This window comes from Pyrus communis, chromosome 4 (assembly GCF_041283825.1).
Source record: "Pyrus communis isolate YQ-2024b chromosome 4, ASM4128382v1, whole genome shotgun sequence".
NCBI classification, from domain to species: Eukaryota; Viridiplantae; Streptophyta; class Magnoliopsida; order Rosales; family Rosaceae; genus Pyrus; species Pyrus communis.
In genome coordinates this window covers 11,727,524-11,742,349 of record NC_142568.1, presented here as the reverse complement: position 1 = coordinate 11,742,349, position 14,826 = coordinate 11,727,524, and the positions used below count along the sequence as shown (strand labels likewise).

General features: G+C 38.2%; 2 protein-coding genes across 5 annotated transcripts; one reads left to right on the top strand and one right to left on the bottom strand.

Moving 5' to 3' along the window:
• The first annotated feature begins 2,685 nt into the window (after positions 1 to 2,685).
• Positions 2,686 to 6,509, top strand: LOC148697432 (uncharacterized). The gene is made up of 7 exons (XM_088692468.1): positions 2,686 to 2,973; positions 3,043 to 3,212; positions 4,246 to 4,322; positions 4,446 to 4,511; positions 4,648 to 4,722; positions 4,818 to 4,889; positions 5,790 to 6,509. Exons 1-7 carry the CDS (start codon positions 2,822 to 2,824, stop codon positions 6,210 to 6,212), a joined length of 1,035 nt encoding a protein of 344 aa, XP_088548594.1. The 5' UTR covers positions 2,686 to 2,821; the 3' UTR covers positions 6,213 to 6,509.
• On the bottom strand, positions 6,481 to 12,670 carry LOC148697431 (phosphatidylinositol 4-phosphate 5-kinase 9-like). Of its 4 annotated transcripts, none has more exons than XR_015961574.1 (9): positions 12,517 to 12,657; positions 10,149 to 11,477; positions 9,607 to 9,774; positions 9,051 to 9,216; positions 8,362 to 8,472; positions 7,962 to 8,149; positions 7,560 to 7,655; positions 7,233 to 7,398; positions 6,481 to 7,074 (listed from the first exon to the last, which is right to left on the bottom strand). XR_015961574.1 is itself a non-coding variant. In XM_088692464.1 (9 exons), the coding sequence occupies exons 2-9, from the start codon at positions 11,393 to 11,395 to the stop codon at positions 6,795 to 6,797; spliced, it is 2,484 nt and encodes an 827-aa protein (XP_088548590.1). In that variant the 5' UTR covers positions 11,396 to 11,477; positions 12,517 to 12,670; the 3' UTR covers positions 6,481 to 6,794. The 4 variants fall into 4 exon arrangements, 3 of the variants coding, with proteins under 3 accessions (XP_088548590.1, XP_088548593.1, XP_088548592.1); XM_088692464.1 differs by having other exon boundaries at positions 7,498 to 7,655; positions 12,517 to 12,670; XM_088692467.1 differs by having other exon boundaries at positions 7,498 to 7,655; positions 12,183 to 12,617.
• Between the last annotated feature and the right edge of the window lie 2,156 nt (positions 12,671 to 14,826).

Below are 14,826 nucleotides of genomic sequence, written 5' to 3'. Positions count from 1 at the left end.
AGGTAACACTAAATCTAGTTCACCAAGACTGTTCTATGAATAAAGTTGTTTGCCAATTGATATGCCATATTGAAAAATACTAGATAGTTGGGAAGAGTAAACATGTAATAAAATATAATTACATATTTAACTGAAAAAAAAATGATGCCTTATGTTTTTTATTTATTGCATCTAGTTTGATAGAATGCTTACTGCACTTGTAGGGTTTGGATGTAGCTTTTAAGCAAGTGGTCCTAAGGGAAAATCATAGATGAAGTGTGAGGCATCTATATGGAAACTTCAAAGCAATTCACAAAGGTAAGACACTAAAAAATTTGTTATGGAGCGCTGCAAGGGCACCTAATCGTGTTGAATTTGAAACTGAGATGGAGAAGTTGAAGAGTGTCAATGACAAAGCATATAATTGGTTGGCAGCAAGAGATCCTATTAGGTGGGCTAGGCCAAGGTTTAGCACTAGGGTGAAGTGTGATATGCTTCTTAATAACCTATGTGAAACATTTAATAGCTGGATACTTATTGCTAGGGATAAACCAATTTTAACCATGATGGACATGATAAAGTGCAATTTAATGAGAAGGTTGTAGGCTAAAAAGACAGAAATGAGTACATGGCCAAAAAGAATTTGTCCTAAAATTCAAACTAAGCTCAACAAGGCAAGATTTTCTGGTAGAAATTACTTGGCTGCACACGCAGGGAATCTTGTATTCCAAGTTGGGATTTACTTGAATGATCAGTATGTTGTTGATGTTGGTAATAGGACTTGTAGTTGTAGGAGCTGAGATCTAACTGGGATCCCATGCATCCATGCTTGTGCAACATTGTTTCACCACAGAGCTGACCCAGAGGAATATGTGGATGAGGTGTATACTAAAGAAACTTACTTGAGAGCCATGACTACATAATTTTTCCAGTTAAAGGAAATAACATGTGGCCTAAGTCTACCAACACACCATTACTACCACCATTAGTGAAAAAACAACTAGGGAGGCCTAAAAGGGTTAGAAGAAAAGGCCCAGAAATGGAAAAAAAAAAGTCGTTGATCCGAACAACAAACAATTAGCAAGTCGAAAAGGAAAGACAATAAGGTGCAGCAAGTGTTGGCAATGGGGTCATTGTTGGAATTTTTGTAAGAACGAGCCTACGGATGTTCCACTTGGTGTATATGTGGACAAGAGGTATATGTATCCAAGACCTCGTGCTGAAGTCAGAAAAGGTAAGAAAGCTAGTGCAAATCCCATTGAAGTTGTTGATAGTGGTAATACAACTGGCAATTATCATGCTTATGGACATGAAACTCCTATTGAAGTTCAAGCACCTACAATGGCCAAACAACCGGTGAGCTACTTAATTTTGTACTTCTATGCAAATGTTGCAACTCCACTTGGATGACATTATTGTAATTTTTCTTATAAAAATATCTAGGCTATAAGGCATACACATGTGGAAACTATATAAGCAACAAGCCAATTGGCAACTGCAATCACTGAAGGTTTAATAGGTGACATTCCATATCAGTCAGCTGGAAATTCAACTCTAGTGCATACAAGGGCTAAAGTAAGTCGTTTATTTTGTAGTTCTTCACATATTATCTAGACACTTGGATGCTATTTTGTTATTCTAATAATATATTGTACAAAAATAACAGTGTAAGAGGCAGACAACCGTTGAAACTATTGGAAGTTCAGCTCCATTGGTTGTATTGCCTTCAATGATATCATCAAATTCCAACTCTGCCAATGCACCTTGGAGACCTCCAGGAATGACCTTTGCAATATCATCCAATGCTAAGAATTCTTGGAGACCTTCTGGAATGGCCCTAATGCACAATATGCAAAATCAACAGATGAAAAAGCACCGTACCTTGCAAAAGAAATGATGCAACAGAGGAAATTGATTTTATTTTGCGGGAGACTAGATTATTTGTTTATTTTATGGAAGACATTTTCAATGGCAATTTGTTATGATGAACCACAATACATTGTGGAAGACATACTTTTGTCTTTGCTTTTTTATTTTTTTATTTTTTTTAGGCTGGACATAATTTTGTCATCAGTGTGCAAAATATTTTATGATATGAAAACTAACAAAAATTTTTCTTTTGTGAATGGTTAATTATATTATCTCTCCTTTTTCACTTGGGTTTTGGTTGGTTTGCAAACTTGGAGGGTGGGATGTGTTTTTAACAATGAGTTTGGCATGATCTGCAATTTGACTAGGTTAACGGGATTTCAGGTGATGATTAACGACGGTGGAGGTCCAATAGTGGCTATGGTGGTGGCTGGGAGCCTGAGATGAGATAGGGGACTGTTGGGTTTTTTTTTCTATCATCACAAGTGATTTTATTTTAATTCAATCATATTTTTGTCCTTTTATTTTCCAAAATAAATAAACTTAATTTTGACCGATTTTATTTAATGGAAGACTAACGGAATTTTGGATTTGGACCTTAATTGCTAACAAAACTCATTACAGAGGTTTAATTAAATAGCTTTTTCATCACAAAGATCATATTGAAAGTGACACGTCACCACATGGACTACAAAAAAAATTTGGCCATATATTAATAGGAATTTTTATTAGCACTTCAAAAATCTCATTTTACATTCTAAACTTTCTATATTAAGAAAGAAAAAAATAAAAAAAATGTAGAATAAGATTTTTGGAATAGAATAACATTTTCGAGGTTAATTTCCAAATTTTTCTTCACTAAAACACAAAGAAAAGAAAAGAATGGGGCAGCGAGTGTGATTGTCTGGGTACTTCTCCCAAATCTTAAACCCGTCGAGTCTGAGAGAACAGTCGGTGACTGACAACCGAGACGATGGACAGAGAATGGGGCTCAAAGCCCGGAAGCGGAGGAGCCGCCTCTGCACAGAACGAAGCCATCGACCGCCGCGAGCGTCTCCGGCGGCTCGCGCTCGAGACCATCGATCTCGCCAAAGATCCCTATTTCATGCGCAATCACCTCGGAAGGTGTGACTCTCTTTTGCTTTCTGCTCAAATTTCACTGCTTTTAATCTGATTGTTGGTGGGTCTTTGTAGCTATGAGTGTAAGCTTTGTTTGACGCTGCACAACAACGAGGGCAACTACTTGGCGCATACACAAGGCAAGCGCCATCAGACTAATTTGGCAAAACGAGCTGCTCGCGAGGCGAAGGACGCACCTGCGCAGCCCCAGCCGCACAAGCGCAAGGTCAATGTGCGAAAGACGGGTATGTGTGTCATTAATTTTTCACAAGCATTTTGTCGGACGCTCTGTGGTCATGTAAAGTTGTTTATGATGTATAATGTGGGTGTTTTTTTTTTTTTTTTTTTTTTTTTTTTTTTTTTTAAGTTTGATTTGGTTTTTTTTTAAAGATTTTATGGCTGATTGGCACAGCTGGTGCATTTCAGTAGAATGTGTTTTTGGGCAAGAAAATTAGATTGAGTTAACCAAGGGCGGAACCAGAAATTTTGTTAAGGCGGGCTAGATAAATTTTAGGGGTGATATGATGGCCGCTAACAAGAATCTTGACGATAAATCATTTGAAAAATTAGGGAAAATTAGGGGGAAGATGGAGAGGTTAGGGTTAAGAGTTAAAGTTTACTAAGGGATTTTGTTTATTAATTGAGTCAACAATTAATCTAGGATGCGTAATGTTTACAAATTAGAGTGGGAATGGATTACTAGGTTAAATTTGGGTGGGCAAATAAGATGTTTGGGGTGAATTATCTTAACATATAAATGGATACATATACATACACATATATATGGGTTAGGATCCAGGGACACACACTTTTGACACATTTTGACACTCATTTTTGTAGGGCTCACTTCGTAATGTAGTGTGTTTTAGTACATCATTCATAGATCATCCTTGCAAAACTTAGACAAATCCAAAACCATTAAGACATTCATTTGTAGTGAAGAAAATGGACAAAGACGATTCTACAAGAAACACTAAATTTAGTCCAATGGTCATATGGTTTTGGATTTGGGTGATTTTTGGTAGACATGATTTTTGAGGTAATATATAAAAATGGATGGTTGGATCGTTGAAATACATTACAGAGTGGGCTTCACAAAAACGTGTGTCAAATGTGTGTCAAAAGTGTGTGTCCCCCGATCCTAACACTATATATATATATATATAAAGTTATTTATTTATTTAAATGGCTTCCTGGGCTATAGCCCATGGTAACCATTTTGTAATTCTGCCAATGGAGTTAACCATCGTAAGTATATCCTTTAATCTATGGTTGCAGTCAAAATTGGTAGGCCGGGGTATCGAGTGACAAAGCAGTTTGATGGAGAAACAAAGCAGAGGTCTCTTCTTTTCCAGGTGTCTGTGTCTGTGTTTATTGTGATATATTTATTTTCCAGAAATAATGAGTTCTTGTTCAAGGATATGTAGAATGCTAAACAATGGATTGGCTAATAGTGTTACTATATGTATGCTATGCAGATTGAATATCCTGAGATTGAAGATAATACAAAGCCAAGGCATCGTTTTATGTCATCTTATGAGCAGGCAGGGCTATTTATATTAATCTGAGTTTGTGGTCTACAATTTATGGCCGTCGTCTTCTTCTACTCATTTTTCTTATTTAAAGGCTTCAGTGAATGGTTTTGATATTTCTTTAAATGTTGACATTTCATGAACACAGAGGGTTCAACCTGTCGACAAAAAGTACCAGTATCTTCTGTTTGCAGCCGAGCCTTATGAGATAGTTGCTTTCAAGGTATACCTCATCGTCAATGCATTGGGTACTCATTCATTCTCTATATTGTTAGATTCAAGACGCTTGTTGTGCCTGCATGTTTGTTTCTGTTTCAGGTTCCTAACATTGAGATCGACAAAACTGATAAGTTTTTCTCACATTGGGATCCAGACTCAAAAATGTTCACAGTTAGTTTTCTAACCCTATAGATTTGTTTTGTTTTATCTGCACTGCAAGAACTAGTTGCAGTGTTTCATTGGACTGTTAACCTCGTGGTTCATTAGATTGGTAAATCTTGTCCGAGGTTGTTTTAAGATATATGAACTTATAACCTTAGTGCCTGTTTCATAATCATTTCATTTTACTATATACTTTTCACTTTTTGTGTTTGAGATGTAGGGAGAGTATATGGGGGAAAGAAGGGAAGAAGGGTGGTGGGGAGGGAAGGGAAGAAACAAGGAAGAGTGACCGAAATCAAAATCTTGAACGAGTTTTTGGTTTCTAGTTTTCGTTGTGTCTTTTGTTGTACATATCTTCACCACCATCCTTCCTCAACTATTTTATGTCCCTCATTTTTACCGACTTATTTCCCTTCTATCTCTAGCACAACAATGAAAAATAAAAATTTGAAACGAATTTGTTAACAAATGGCCCTGTGGAATCCAACTTAAGAAAGCTTATATGATTCAGCAAGTGAGTCACGTTTTCGGTCTTGAGTCTGTTGGCACCAATTGGTGATATCTACATAAACTGCTGCATACTCACTAGATCAGGCTGGATTAGTAAAATTAAGAAGGAAAAGAAATCCTGGCAAACTGTAGGTTTTTATAGAACCCCTCAGCTACCCACTTGTAGTGTTATTATGGATTCATAGTTGTGAAATTACTTTGGTATCCTCCGAATGAAAACTCAGCGGGATTTTTTTTCTAAAGTATTGAGTTCGAAGTGTTTTTTAAAGTCTAATGTTTTCAAGGGCATTTATGTGAAAGCCCTCTGGTTTCAATGTCTTGCTTGGTTGATTTTCTTTTATTTTTTTGTTGGTTGAATTGTTCTTCTCACTTTTTCTTGTTGGATGTATCAATATGCAGTTGCAGCTATATTTCAAAACTAAGCCACCAGAGGCGAACAAACCGCAACCTTCCCCTGCAGCTAATGGCCCAGGTGCACCCGGTGTTCCATCAAGGCCTTTGCCCCCACCACCCCAAGGTCCTCCTCCTCTGCCACAAGGACTGCCTTCTGGTGCACCAATGGGAAATCCTCCTAGAGCTCCTCCGCCAGGTCCTGGATCTTTACTACCACCACCTCCTATGGGAAATGGCCCTAGGCCTATGCCTCCTGGTGGCACTCCGCCTGCCCCTCCTCCGCCTCCTGTTGGTAATACAATGGCGAATTTCACTCCTGGCTCTCAGATGGGAAGGCCTCCATCTATGCCACCTCCACAAGGCTTTCCGGGACAACAAATGCAGGGCCAGGGTCTTCGTCCACCCCCACCACCTCCTAATATGGGCTAAGGGAACCTATTGCCTTGGGGTGACAGTCCTTATACCGGAACATCTCAGTGAAAATATTTGCAGCATCTGTGTGGAGAATGAAGTCAACAAAAATGCCCCGGTATTTCCGTTAAACTGGAAGCTGTACCTTGTTACGCTTTATTTTTAACTTTTCAATTGAACAAATCAAGAAAAATACTTTCCTGTTACTTTGACCTTTAGATTGAAATCGACTCTTCAAAGATGTCATGTTTGTCCTGAATCCAACAGAGGAAAGGAATAATAAGAGTACGGAAATCATTTCCAAATTTATAATCATTTGTAACGGCTTGTTTGTACAAAAAAAAATAAAAGATGGTTTGGATCTCTGATCGATTAAACACAGTACATTGATCGGAAAAATGATATAGGTACATGTAAGTAAGCAGCAGGCGCTCCAAAAGTAGCAAAACCAGAGGGCGGGAGAAACAAATTCAAATCTGTCACCAAATCATTACGATGTTCAACCCAGCTGCTGCTCAATGCTGGCATAGCCGATGATGCTCCTTCTCCGGATGCCTTTGCAAACAGTCCTTGGTTCATTCTGCACTGGACACCAAATTCTTACCTTGTTAAGGCATTTGGAGGGTACACCTTCCGGATGAATTCCAAGAAGCGCCGGGAATAGAATGTCGGGTCCACAGCGGAGATGGACAAGGAATCGAATTGAAGAGATTTGTACGCGTGTTCAATCTTCTTTCCCATGCTGTAGTCTTGCAATATATCAATGATCCCAAGATATAGCACAACGTCGTATACATTATGAAATGTTTGCTGGTCTCCCTGTTCACCGGGAACCTGCTCTGCCCTTGCTGGCATGTTCACACCCAGCTGGATTTGGAGCCTGCTCAAATTTGTAAAGACATAAGTTTAATTAGAAATGCCTTTGGTCGGGAGTTTCACTTCCAATGCATAGCTTTTCAAACGAAGGCTTTAAACGGATTCTCTGAATGGGGTCTATATAAATGCTCCTTGGATGCATTCTATTGCAGCAGATCATACCTTGCTGTACCGGGTAATAGGAGATCGACTTCCTCATAACCGGCAGATGATGCTCTCAGTCGGCTACCTCTCACATGGGGGCCAACAACAACACTAGCATCGTCGCTTCCACGAGGGATTAAGACAAGTCCCTGTGGGTAATTGGAGATCTCGTCCTCCAGAGTCTCTGTCATTCGAACACCGGGAACAAAAAACTTTACGTTAGTCTTTAGTAATAGTTGAAAAAATAACTCCATATCCTCGAGAGAAAGGGGATGACAACCACCTTCCTCTGCAAGGATTCCCAAACCATCAGCTCGAGTGGTATTATTGTAGGACGTGACAGACCGCAGATGTTGGGGGGCTCGATAATGCACTCCCATGAGAAGGCTGTAGTCCATAATGTGCTGCGCCTCCAGAAATTTACTGTCGATCTCAATCTGACTGCATAATATTCAGAAAGCACAATGAGTTACAGTAATAATAACATATGCAAAAACATTGGAACCTAAAGCCTGAATAGTACATGTTAAGCAGGCGAAAAATGACGAGAGTGGAACTAATAGGATGTTACCACTTAGTATTGTTACAAGGAAACCGAATACTTAAATCTGGCACTTAGAAACCACGTCGACTAAATCTTTCACAACCAACACAAACGAGAATAACAGAACTACATTTTTTTTATTTTTTTATTTTTTTTGATAAACAGGGGTGTGTTTTCGTAAACTTAAAAGAACTTGCACTTACGTCATTAAGGCCTCTCGCCAAGAAGGTTCGAGATAAAAAGAGTAGTTTAAATCCAAGTCCTTGAGCGTTGTGTTTTCGTCGATTTCAATCTTATCAGCAGAACGACCAAGGGATGAACCTTTCAAATCAAATCTTCGATGTATTCTTAGCTCTGTGCAGAACATGTTTCCCATCACTACAAAGCGGAACTGCAAAGCATATTTTAATGTAAAAATGTCCGTCTTCAAAATGCAAGAAGCAATTTACATTCATAGAGACAGTATCATCGCAAATAACAAGGGAATTCACTATAGAATCTCGAATGATACTATTACTGGAATGTAACGGCATTATAATGCAGATATGTAAACACAATTCTAGCATGGCAGCTCATAAGAATCTAAAGCGCTGTTCCCATTACCTTTTGACCACTTGAAGGTTTAATCCTATGAAGTCCAAAGAATTTTGTGATGAGGGTGTTCTCGTACGACCTTACATGATGATGATAACTAGGAAGCATCCGCAGAAGAACCTACACATCAGAAATCTGGTTACCACACCTCCAGATGATTAAAGAAAAGAGGAGGTGAAAGATGAAGAATCGATTACAGCACATGTATCACAATTCAGAATTAAACAGAAATGTTTGCTGATCATAGTGTTGTTATATGAAAGATAGCACTTCCGTAACAGAAAATTATACGGTCACAGTTTCACTAATTGCTGAAGCTGGTCCTCCGCATAGACATAAGATTTGTCAAGAACCTTATTCCGAGTCTGAACAAAATTTCTGAGATGGTGGTAACCAAGTAATGACATGTCCGGTAATTCTAAAACAACTTAATTTCAATCCGCTATCCAGTTTTCTCTTCATAATTCTTTTTCACATCAAACATCGTGAACAAAATCATGAAAATTCACAAAGGAGTATCTAAGGTGCTTTAGCTTTACGGATTAATGAAAAGAATCAAAGGAGGCAGTTTACTGGTTTTAGTGTGAATTCATTTCCACACCGAGAAGAAAGATAACTTCACAAGCATTTAGTAATTCATGTACATCAAGCCATCAACAAAAAAATGTAGATGCACAAGCTCTAGCAGTGATACAAACCTGAACTTCAGATTTCCTGAGCGTCTTAATCATGAAATGGTCATCTTGAGATAGGAAAAACACACTACCACTTTTTCCGGGAGAAGAAAGTTCTCTGAGAGCATCATTTCCGCAAATAGACATCATGTAGTCAGCAGCATCAATCTTGAACATCTCCCTCAAATTCCTGGAAAGTTGATATAAAAGGAATGATATTGCAATGTCACGACTCACGATAAAGTAAATAGGAAACTGTTGGCAGCACAGTATCTGCACAACAGCCCAAAAACATTACAGAAGTATACAATACAGTGAATACACCCACACACACACACACACGATTGTGTATATGAGTAAACGACCCAATTTTTCAGGTTAAGGTTTAGTCAAGTTTTGTGTGTGTGTGTGGGCCTGATTTGGCGTCGAAGCCCGCACTTGAATGATTCTGTACATACGTATATGTAATAAGTAAAACGTAGAAAGGGCACTTCTACAAACAAAAGAATATCCCCATCACTGTAAATGCATCAAACAAACAAATAGGCTACAAGCAAAACATCAACATAGGACAACTAACCTAAAGACCATAGGGCAATAGTCTTTCCACCTAAAATCTACTGATTGATGAGGCGGTGTCAATTGGGAGCCTTCTTTAGGAAAATTCATCCAAAAACTTGCTCGAGGCCCAAAATCTGATGCCCGGACTTCTCTCCTTTGTATTGGTGTTATCTTCCCAACAGTATACCTGGCCACAATTTAATCCACATTCAACATTAAGTTTCAGCAAACAAAATATGCAATGCACGTGAGGTAAGTGATGAACAGCGGCTATTGCAATTGGACTGCAAATTTTTTCACCCCTAAAGGAGAAACCTTTTAAGATAATTAAACCCTCTCATGGAGTCATACAGCTAATTTATACATATATTTTTCTTTTTTCCCCATAGCGATCCCATGTTTGTCCTGAATCCAACAGAGGAAGGGAAAGACACAAATCGCATTGCTTAATTAGTCTTTGCTAATACCAGAAGGGAGTAACCAATTATAATCTAATAAAAAACCATGCATTAGATACAAAAGATAAATGAAGACAAAGTAATACAAGTAATGTAAATGTACCTGATACCCAGCTGCAAACTCAGCATTAGATCGTAGCTCCTATGACCTTTAATGATCGCTTCACCAGGTCTCTTCACCACTTTTGCTAGCTTCTTTTGTCGCCGTTTTGCCCTTCTAGATGATGAAGAAAAGCTGTTATTCATTACTAGCTCATTGATCAAGACACCTTGCATATATTCTCGTTCTAAGATTGGAATTCCTGTCTCAGAATCTTTTTCTCCACCCTCAGCTAATGATAGATCATGTCCAATAACTTTTTCGAAAGATACCTCCAGACTCCAACGCCTTTCCAAGGAAACATTTCTATGTGACTGCTCCAAATTTAACAGATTTCTATTGGAGATTTTATCGGCTGAAGCACGATGAGATCCCTGCAGGCTCTCTCCAATCTTTGCATTTCCCATATCCCCTGAACCAGCATTATGGATATGTGCGTTGTTCTGTTTTCTTAAATCTGGCAAGAGCCCTCGTTTCCTCAAAGCGTTCAGGTAAAGTTCTTCTACTACTGGAAGTCTGCTGCCTTTTGGATAAAATGACCCTTTCCCATCTTTTAAACCACGGGTCCAAGTTCCAACATAGATGCCTCCATCACTCCACGTGTATACTCCAAATCCATGCATCATGCCATTCAACCAGCTTCCTTCAAATGAGTCCCCATTGGTCCATGTGAGAGTTCCTTTCCCTGACATTTTCCCTCCTTTCATATTTCCTAGATAAACATTTCCATTTACCCACGTATACTTGCCAGGCCCTTCTGCCAACCCCTGCATCCAAGAACCTTCAAAGGCATCTCCACTAGGATAGACTTGATATCCCAAACCATGTTTGAGATTCAACCGCCATCGCCCCTTATAAGTCATCTTATCCGACCCAATGTAGGTCCCTGTTCCATGCATATATCCACCTGAAAATTCGCCCTCATAAACAGCACCTGAAGACCAAAGAATTTTTCCATTCCCATGTCTCATCCCCCGTCTCCATTCACCCTCATATATGCAGCCATCTGACCAGACATATGTTCCCTTCCCTTCAGGGATGTTTCCAAGAACGGGTCCAGAATAGGACTCCCTATTCGGAAGCAATAGCTCCCTGACTCTAAAGACTGCAATTTCAGAAGTATCAGCAATTTCGCCATTATTTATTATGGATTCTCTGTCTTCTTTGGAAATGACATCAAGAGACTTTGTTCTCTGTGCAAACGATCGTGCTTCTGCCGCTTTATCGCCAATGGCCGCAGGGCCAGACATGCATAATGTTCCAAAGATTTCGGTTTCTTACACAATTATAGGCACTTATAGATTCTCACATGCCATATGACGATATAGGATTCTGTGAAAAAACTTATGAGTGAGTGCAAGTATACCAGGAAACTCCTTGTCCTCTTAGTTATAAAAAGCAGAAAGATTAAAGACTATAAAAGGCAGTTCTCAAGTGCTTAAGATGGATTTCCAACTCGTTGAACTATAAAGACTTGAAAACAAAAATATAAGAAAAAGGGGGGATCCTATTGATTCTGTTAAGCTCATATAACAACAGTATGACCACCAAAGACTTAATACTTGGCGAAAATAAAGAGCATCAAGCCAATACACATGTGCTCTACAACTACTACGGAATAAAAAAACCAATTACTACGGAACAAAAAACTTGGCTTGATTCAACCCCGTGAAAAATATAACCGGAAGAGATCAAATTTGAACTATCGAGCGCACATTACTTATCCAGAAACAAATTTTTAAAATGCACAACTTATAAGAAGAAGCAGAAAAATGTTTTTGCACAATATCTCAGAAGTTCAGAACACAACAACTGTGAAAATGCTTAATGATCTTTCAGAGATTCAGCCAACCAAAGCCTATAAAATCTTCAAGTGGATAAGTTCGATATTGCAGCTAAACTTTCTCAATTCCCAACTCATCCAAATCATCAAATAAGTTTGCTTCATGTTGAGGCTAAAATTTCTGGGTGCTTAACACATTCAATTAGTGCCTCTGAAAATAAACCAAAATCCGGGAGATATCTGAAAGAGCATACATTTACATCCACCATTCATTTTTTCCATGAAAACAAAGCATCCACAAAATGATATACTAGTGCTGCAGTTCAACTTCCTTGTTCAGCAAAAGCTCATCCAAACTTTTCAGTTGACTTTCTACCCTCTGATTTCCCAAAAGCAGAAAACTTGGGCTGATTTCAGCTCCAAAATCCAGGACCCAAAAAGCCAAAAGTATCAAAACAAAAGGAAATTCCACTAAAAAGTCAAAACTCAACCCACAAAAGCAAATCAAAGACTCAAAACTTTTTGCAGAAAAGAAGAAGAAATATACCAGAGAAAATGAAACGAGGAGTGAGAGTGAAGGAGCCTTACAGGGGCAGGAGCGGTGGCTTTTGGGGTCTGAAGCGCTCTCTCTCTCTCTCTCTCTCTCTCTCTCTCTATGCTGTATAGTTTTTGGGTTTTGGAAGGTAACCAAATGTTTGCGAATCCCAAAGCCAACTGTGTAGCCTGAGACGCACTCGACAATACTTGACGTAAATATCGTCCGGCTATTACATACGATTGTTGCCTGAAATGACAATATTGCCCGCGTTCATCGTTGATTTCTATTTTTGTGCTGTCTCGAACATTACGTGCCCAAATTTCCCAAAGAGGAAAACACAAACTTCAAAATTTCTTTGGTTTCTCTTTCACTATTTAGCTGAGTTAATACGATGTAATCACGCTTGCGTCACATGAACCAGATATCGTTTTCTTCGACGGATCACATCCTATTCGTTCATTATACATTGTGTGGTCAGTTTTTGTTAGATACTATTTGTGTTTAATTTTAAATAATAAAAAAATTAAAATGATTTCTGGCCATACGATTACGATGAACGGATAGGAGGTGAGGATCTCTAGCAGAGAGGATTCAGATGCGATCCAAATTCTCCGTGGACGATGTTATCCTAGAACAACAAGCATGCAAATAGTTTGGTCATAGTAGTTCAATATGGCTTATGTACAACCTAAAAACGAGTCCTATAAAACTTTAGGCGTTCAATGTTAGAAATTGAAATCTCATGTCCCATTTTTGAAAATTTTTTCTTTGGTCAAGGGCTAATTTTGAAAATTACTGTAAACTTAAAATGTGTAAAACGCCAGTAGCTCTATTCTTTATTGATATTATGTTGATGTAATATACTCAGAAGTAACTCTCAAACATTCTAATATGTGAGTTTTAATTCAAGCAACAATGATATAGGTGACTTCAACCGAAAAATAGACAATGATATTAATGAAAAGTGTTACATCTTAAACCGGCCGTTTTGTAATTTCAACTTTTCCAAAGTCGGCGCCTTGTTTTTGGGTCACATAGGATAGTGGAAGACGATCAAAAGTTTGAAACTTTCAATCCAAGTTTGAACTCTTAGAGATGTATTCTTTAGGATCGTTGATTCTGCTTTGGCATACCATTTAATTGCGGAATCATAGGTGCGTTTCCACTTCATGCATTACCCAAGTTGCAAGGGGAAGGAGATTAGTTTTTGTATTTATTTGCAAGGAACAATAGATTGATATTTCATTAATCATCCCAAATAGATGACCAATTGGGTACAATTCTCAAGTGGCCAAGAAAATTATCTAGAGCGAATTCGCTTAAACAAGACAACTATAGTAAACCCTTAAACAGATATACCATATGTATGAAAACTACACGTCACCCATAATAATTTGTCACAAAACGATAGACACAACAAATTTGTCTCGGCAGCTACAATAGGTCATTGTTGAATAACAAGATCACATAAAATCATCGCAAGTAGACAAGACCAATACCTCATCACTCAAGGCGAAAATCGTATCCAGCCATTGCTATAATGCGGCCACAATACTAGCTAGGCAAGACAACAGAACTAAACTAAACTACTATGAAGGGAACCATTAGTTTGCTCATTTCGAGGGAGGGTAAGGACACTGGCTAAGGCTACATGCAATGTACCGCTCAAGTGGCCTTTGCAACATCCACGAGTCAAGCAAGGTGGTGGAGCTGCCAACTTTGAAATGCAATGGCGGAGCTGGCAGATTTGACAACGCAGGCAAGGCGACCGCCAAATGATCGAAGAGTAATTTATCATCAATGTATGGGATATCTTCCCAATAAATAATGTATGATTACTATGTTAATTTTTGGTGTGTCCACTATGTACTTTTTTAATATTAATATTGGTTTTGTGCCTATATCCACTTTTAGTGTGAATCCTCAATTAAGAAGGCATTTGGAAAATACATACTTGGAAAGGACTTGTGGAGCACAAAGTCTGAATCTATAGCAATAAAGTTTATTTTCTTGCTATACCCTATTTAGAAATGAAAAATGCTTATATATATATATATATATATCTTGTGGAGAACATACTTGTCTATTCACTTGTGAATAGTGATTAACGTATTTTTAAGGTATTTTTATTATCATTGAAAGATAGTCTCTGCAAAATATCATTCAATTTGGAGATCTTTTAATCATTCATATGCATCAAATAAATGAAAGTTTGTCATGAGAATGCTAACCGTCAATTTGTCCAACACACATGGATGACTAAATAGTTTCCAAATTGAATTATTTTTTTCCGTAGAATGGTCTTTATTAGATGATAATAATAATAAAAATAAATAAATTGTTCTAGTTAAGAATATTCG

Excerpts from the sequence above, each read along its gene's own strand:
- LOC148697431 (XM_088692464.1), bottom strand. The coding sequence starts at position 11,395 with ATGTCTGGCCCTGCGGCCATTGGCGATAAAGCGGCAGAAGCACGATCG. Across the intron at positions 7,656-7,961 it reads TGGCGAGAGGCCTTAATGAC|TCAGATTGAGATCGACAGTA; the intron begins GTAAGTGCAAGT and ends AATATTATGCAG. Across the intron at positions 7,399-7,497 it reads GGGAATCCTTGCAGAGGAAG|AGACTCTGGAGGACGAGATC; the intron begins GTGGTTGTCATC and ends TTCGAATGACAG.
- LOC148697432 (XM_088692468.1), top strand. The coding sequence starts at position 2,822 with ATGGACAGAGAATGGGGCTCAAAGCCCGGAAGCGGAGGAGCCGCCTCT. Across the intron at positions 2,974-3,042 it reads ATGCGCAATCACCTCGGAAG|CTATGAGTGTAAGCTTTGTT; the intron begins GTGTGACTCTCT and ends GGGTCTTTGTAG. Across the intron at positions 4,890-5,789 it reads CAGACTCAAAAATGTTCACA|TTGCAGCTATATTTCAAAAC; the intron begins GTTAGTTTTCTA and ends ATCAATATGCAG.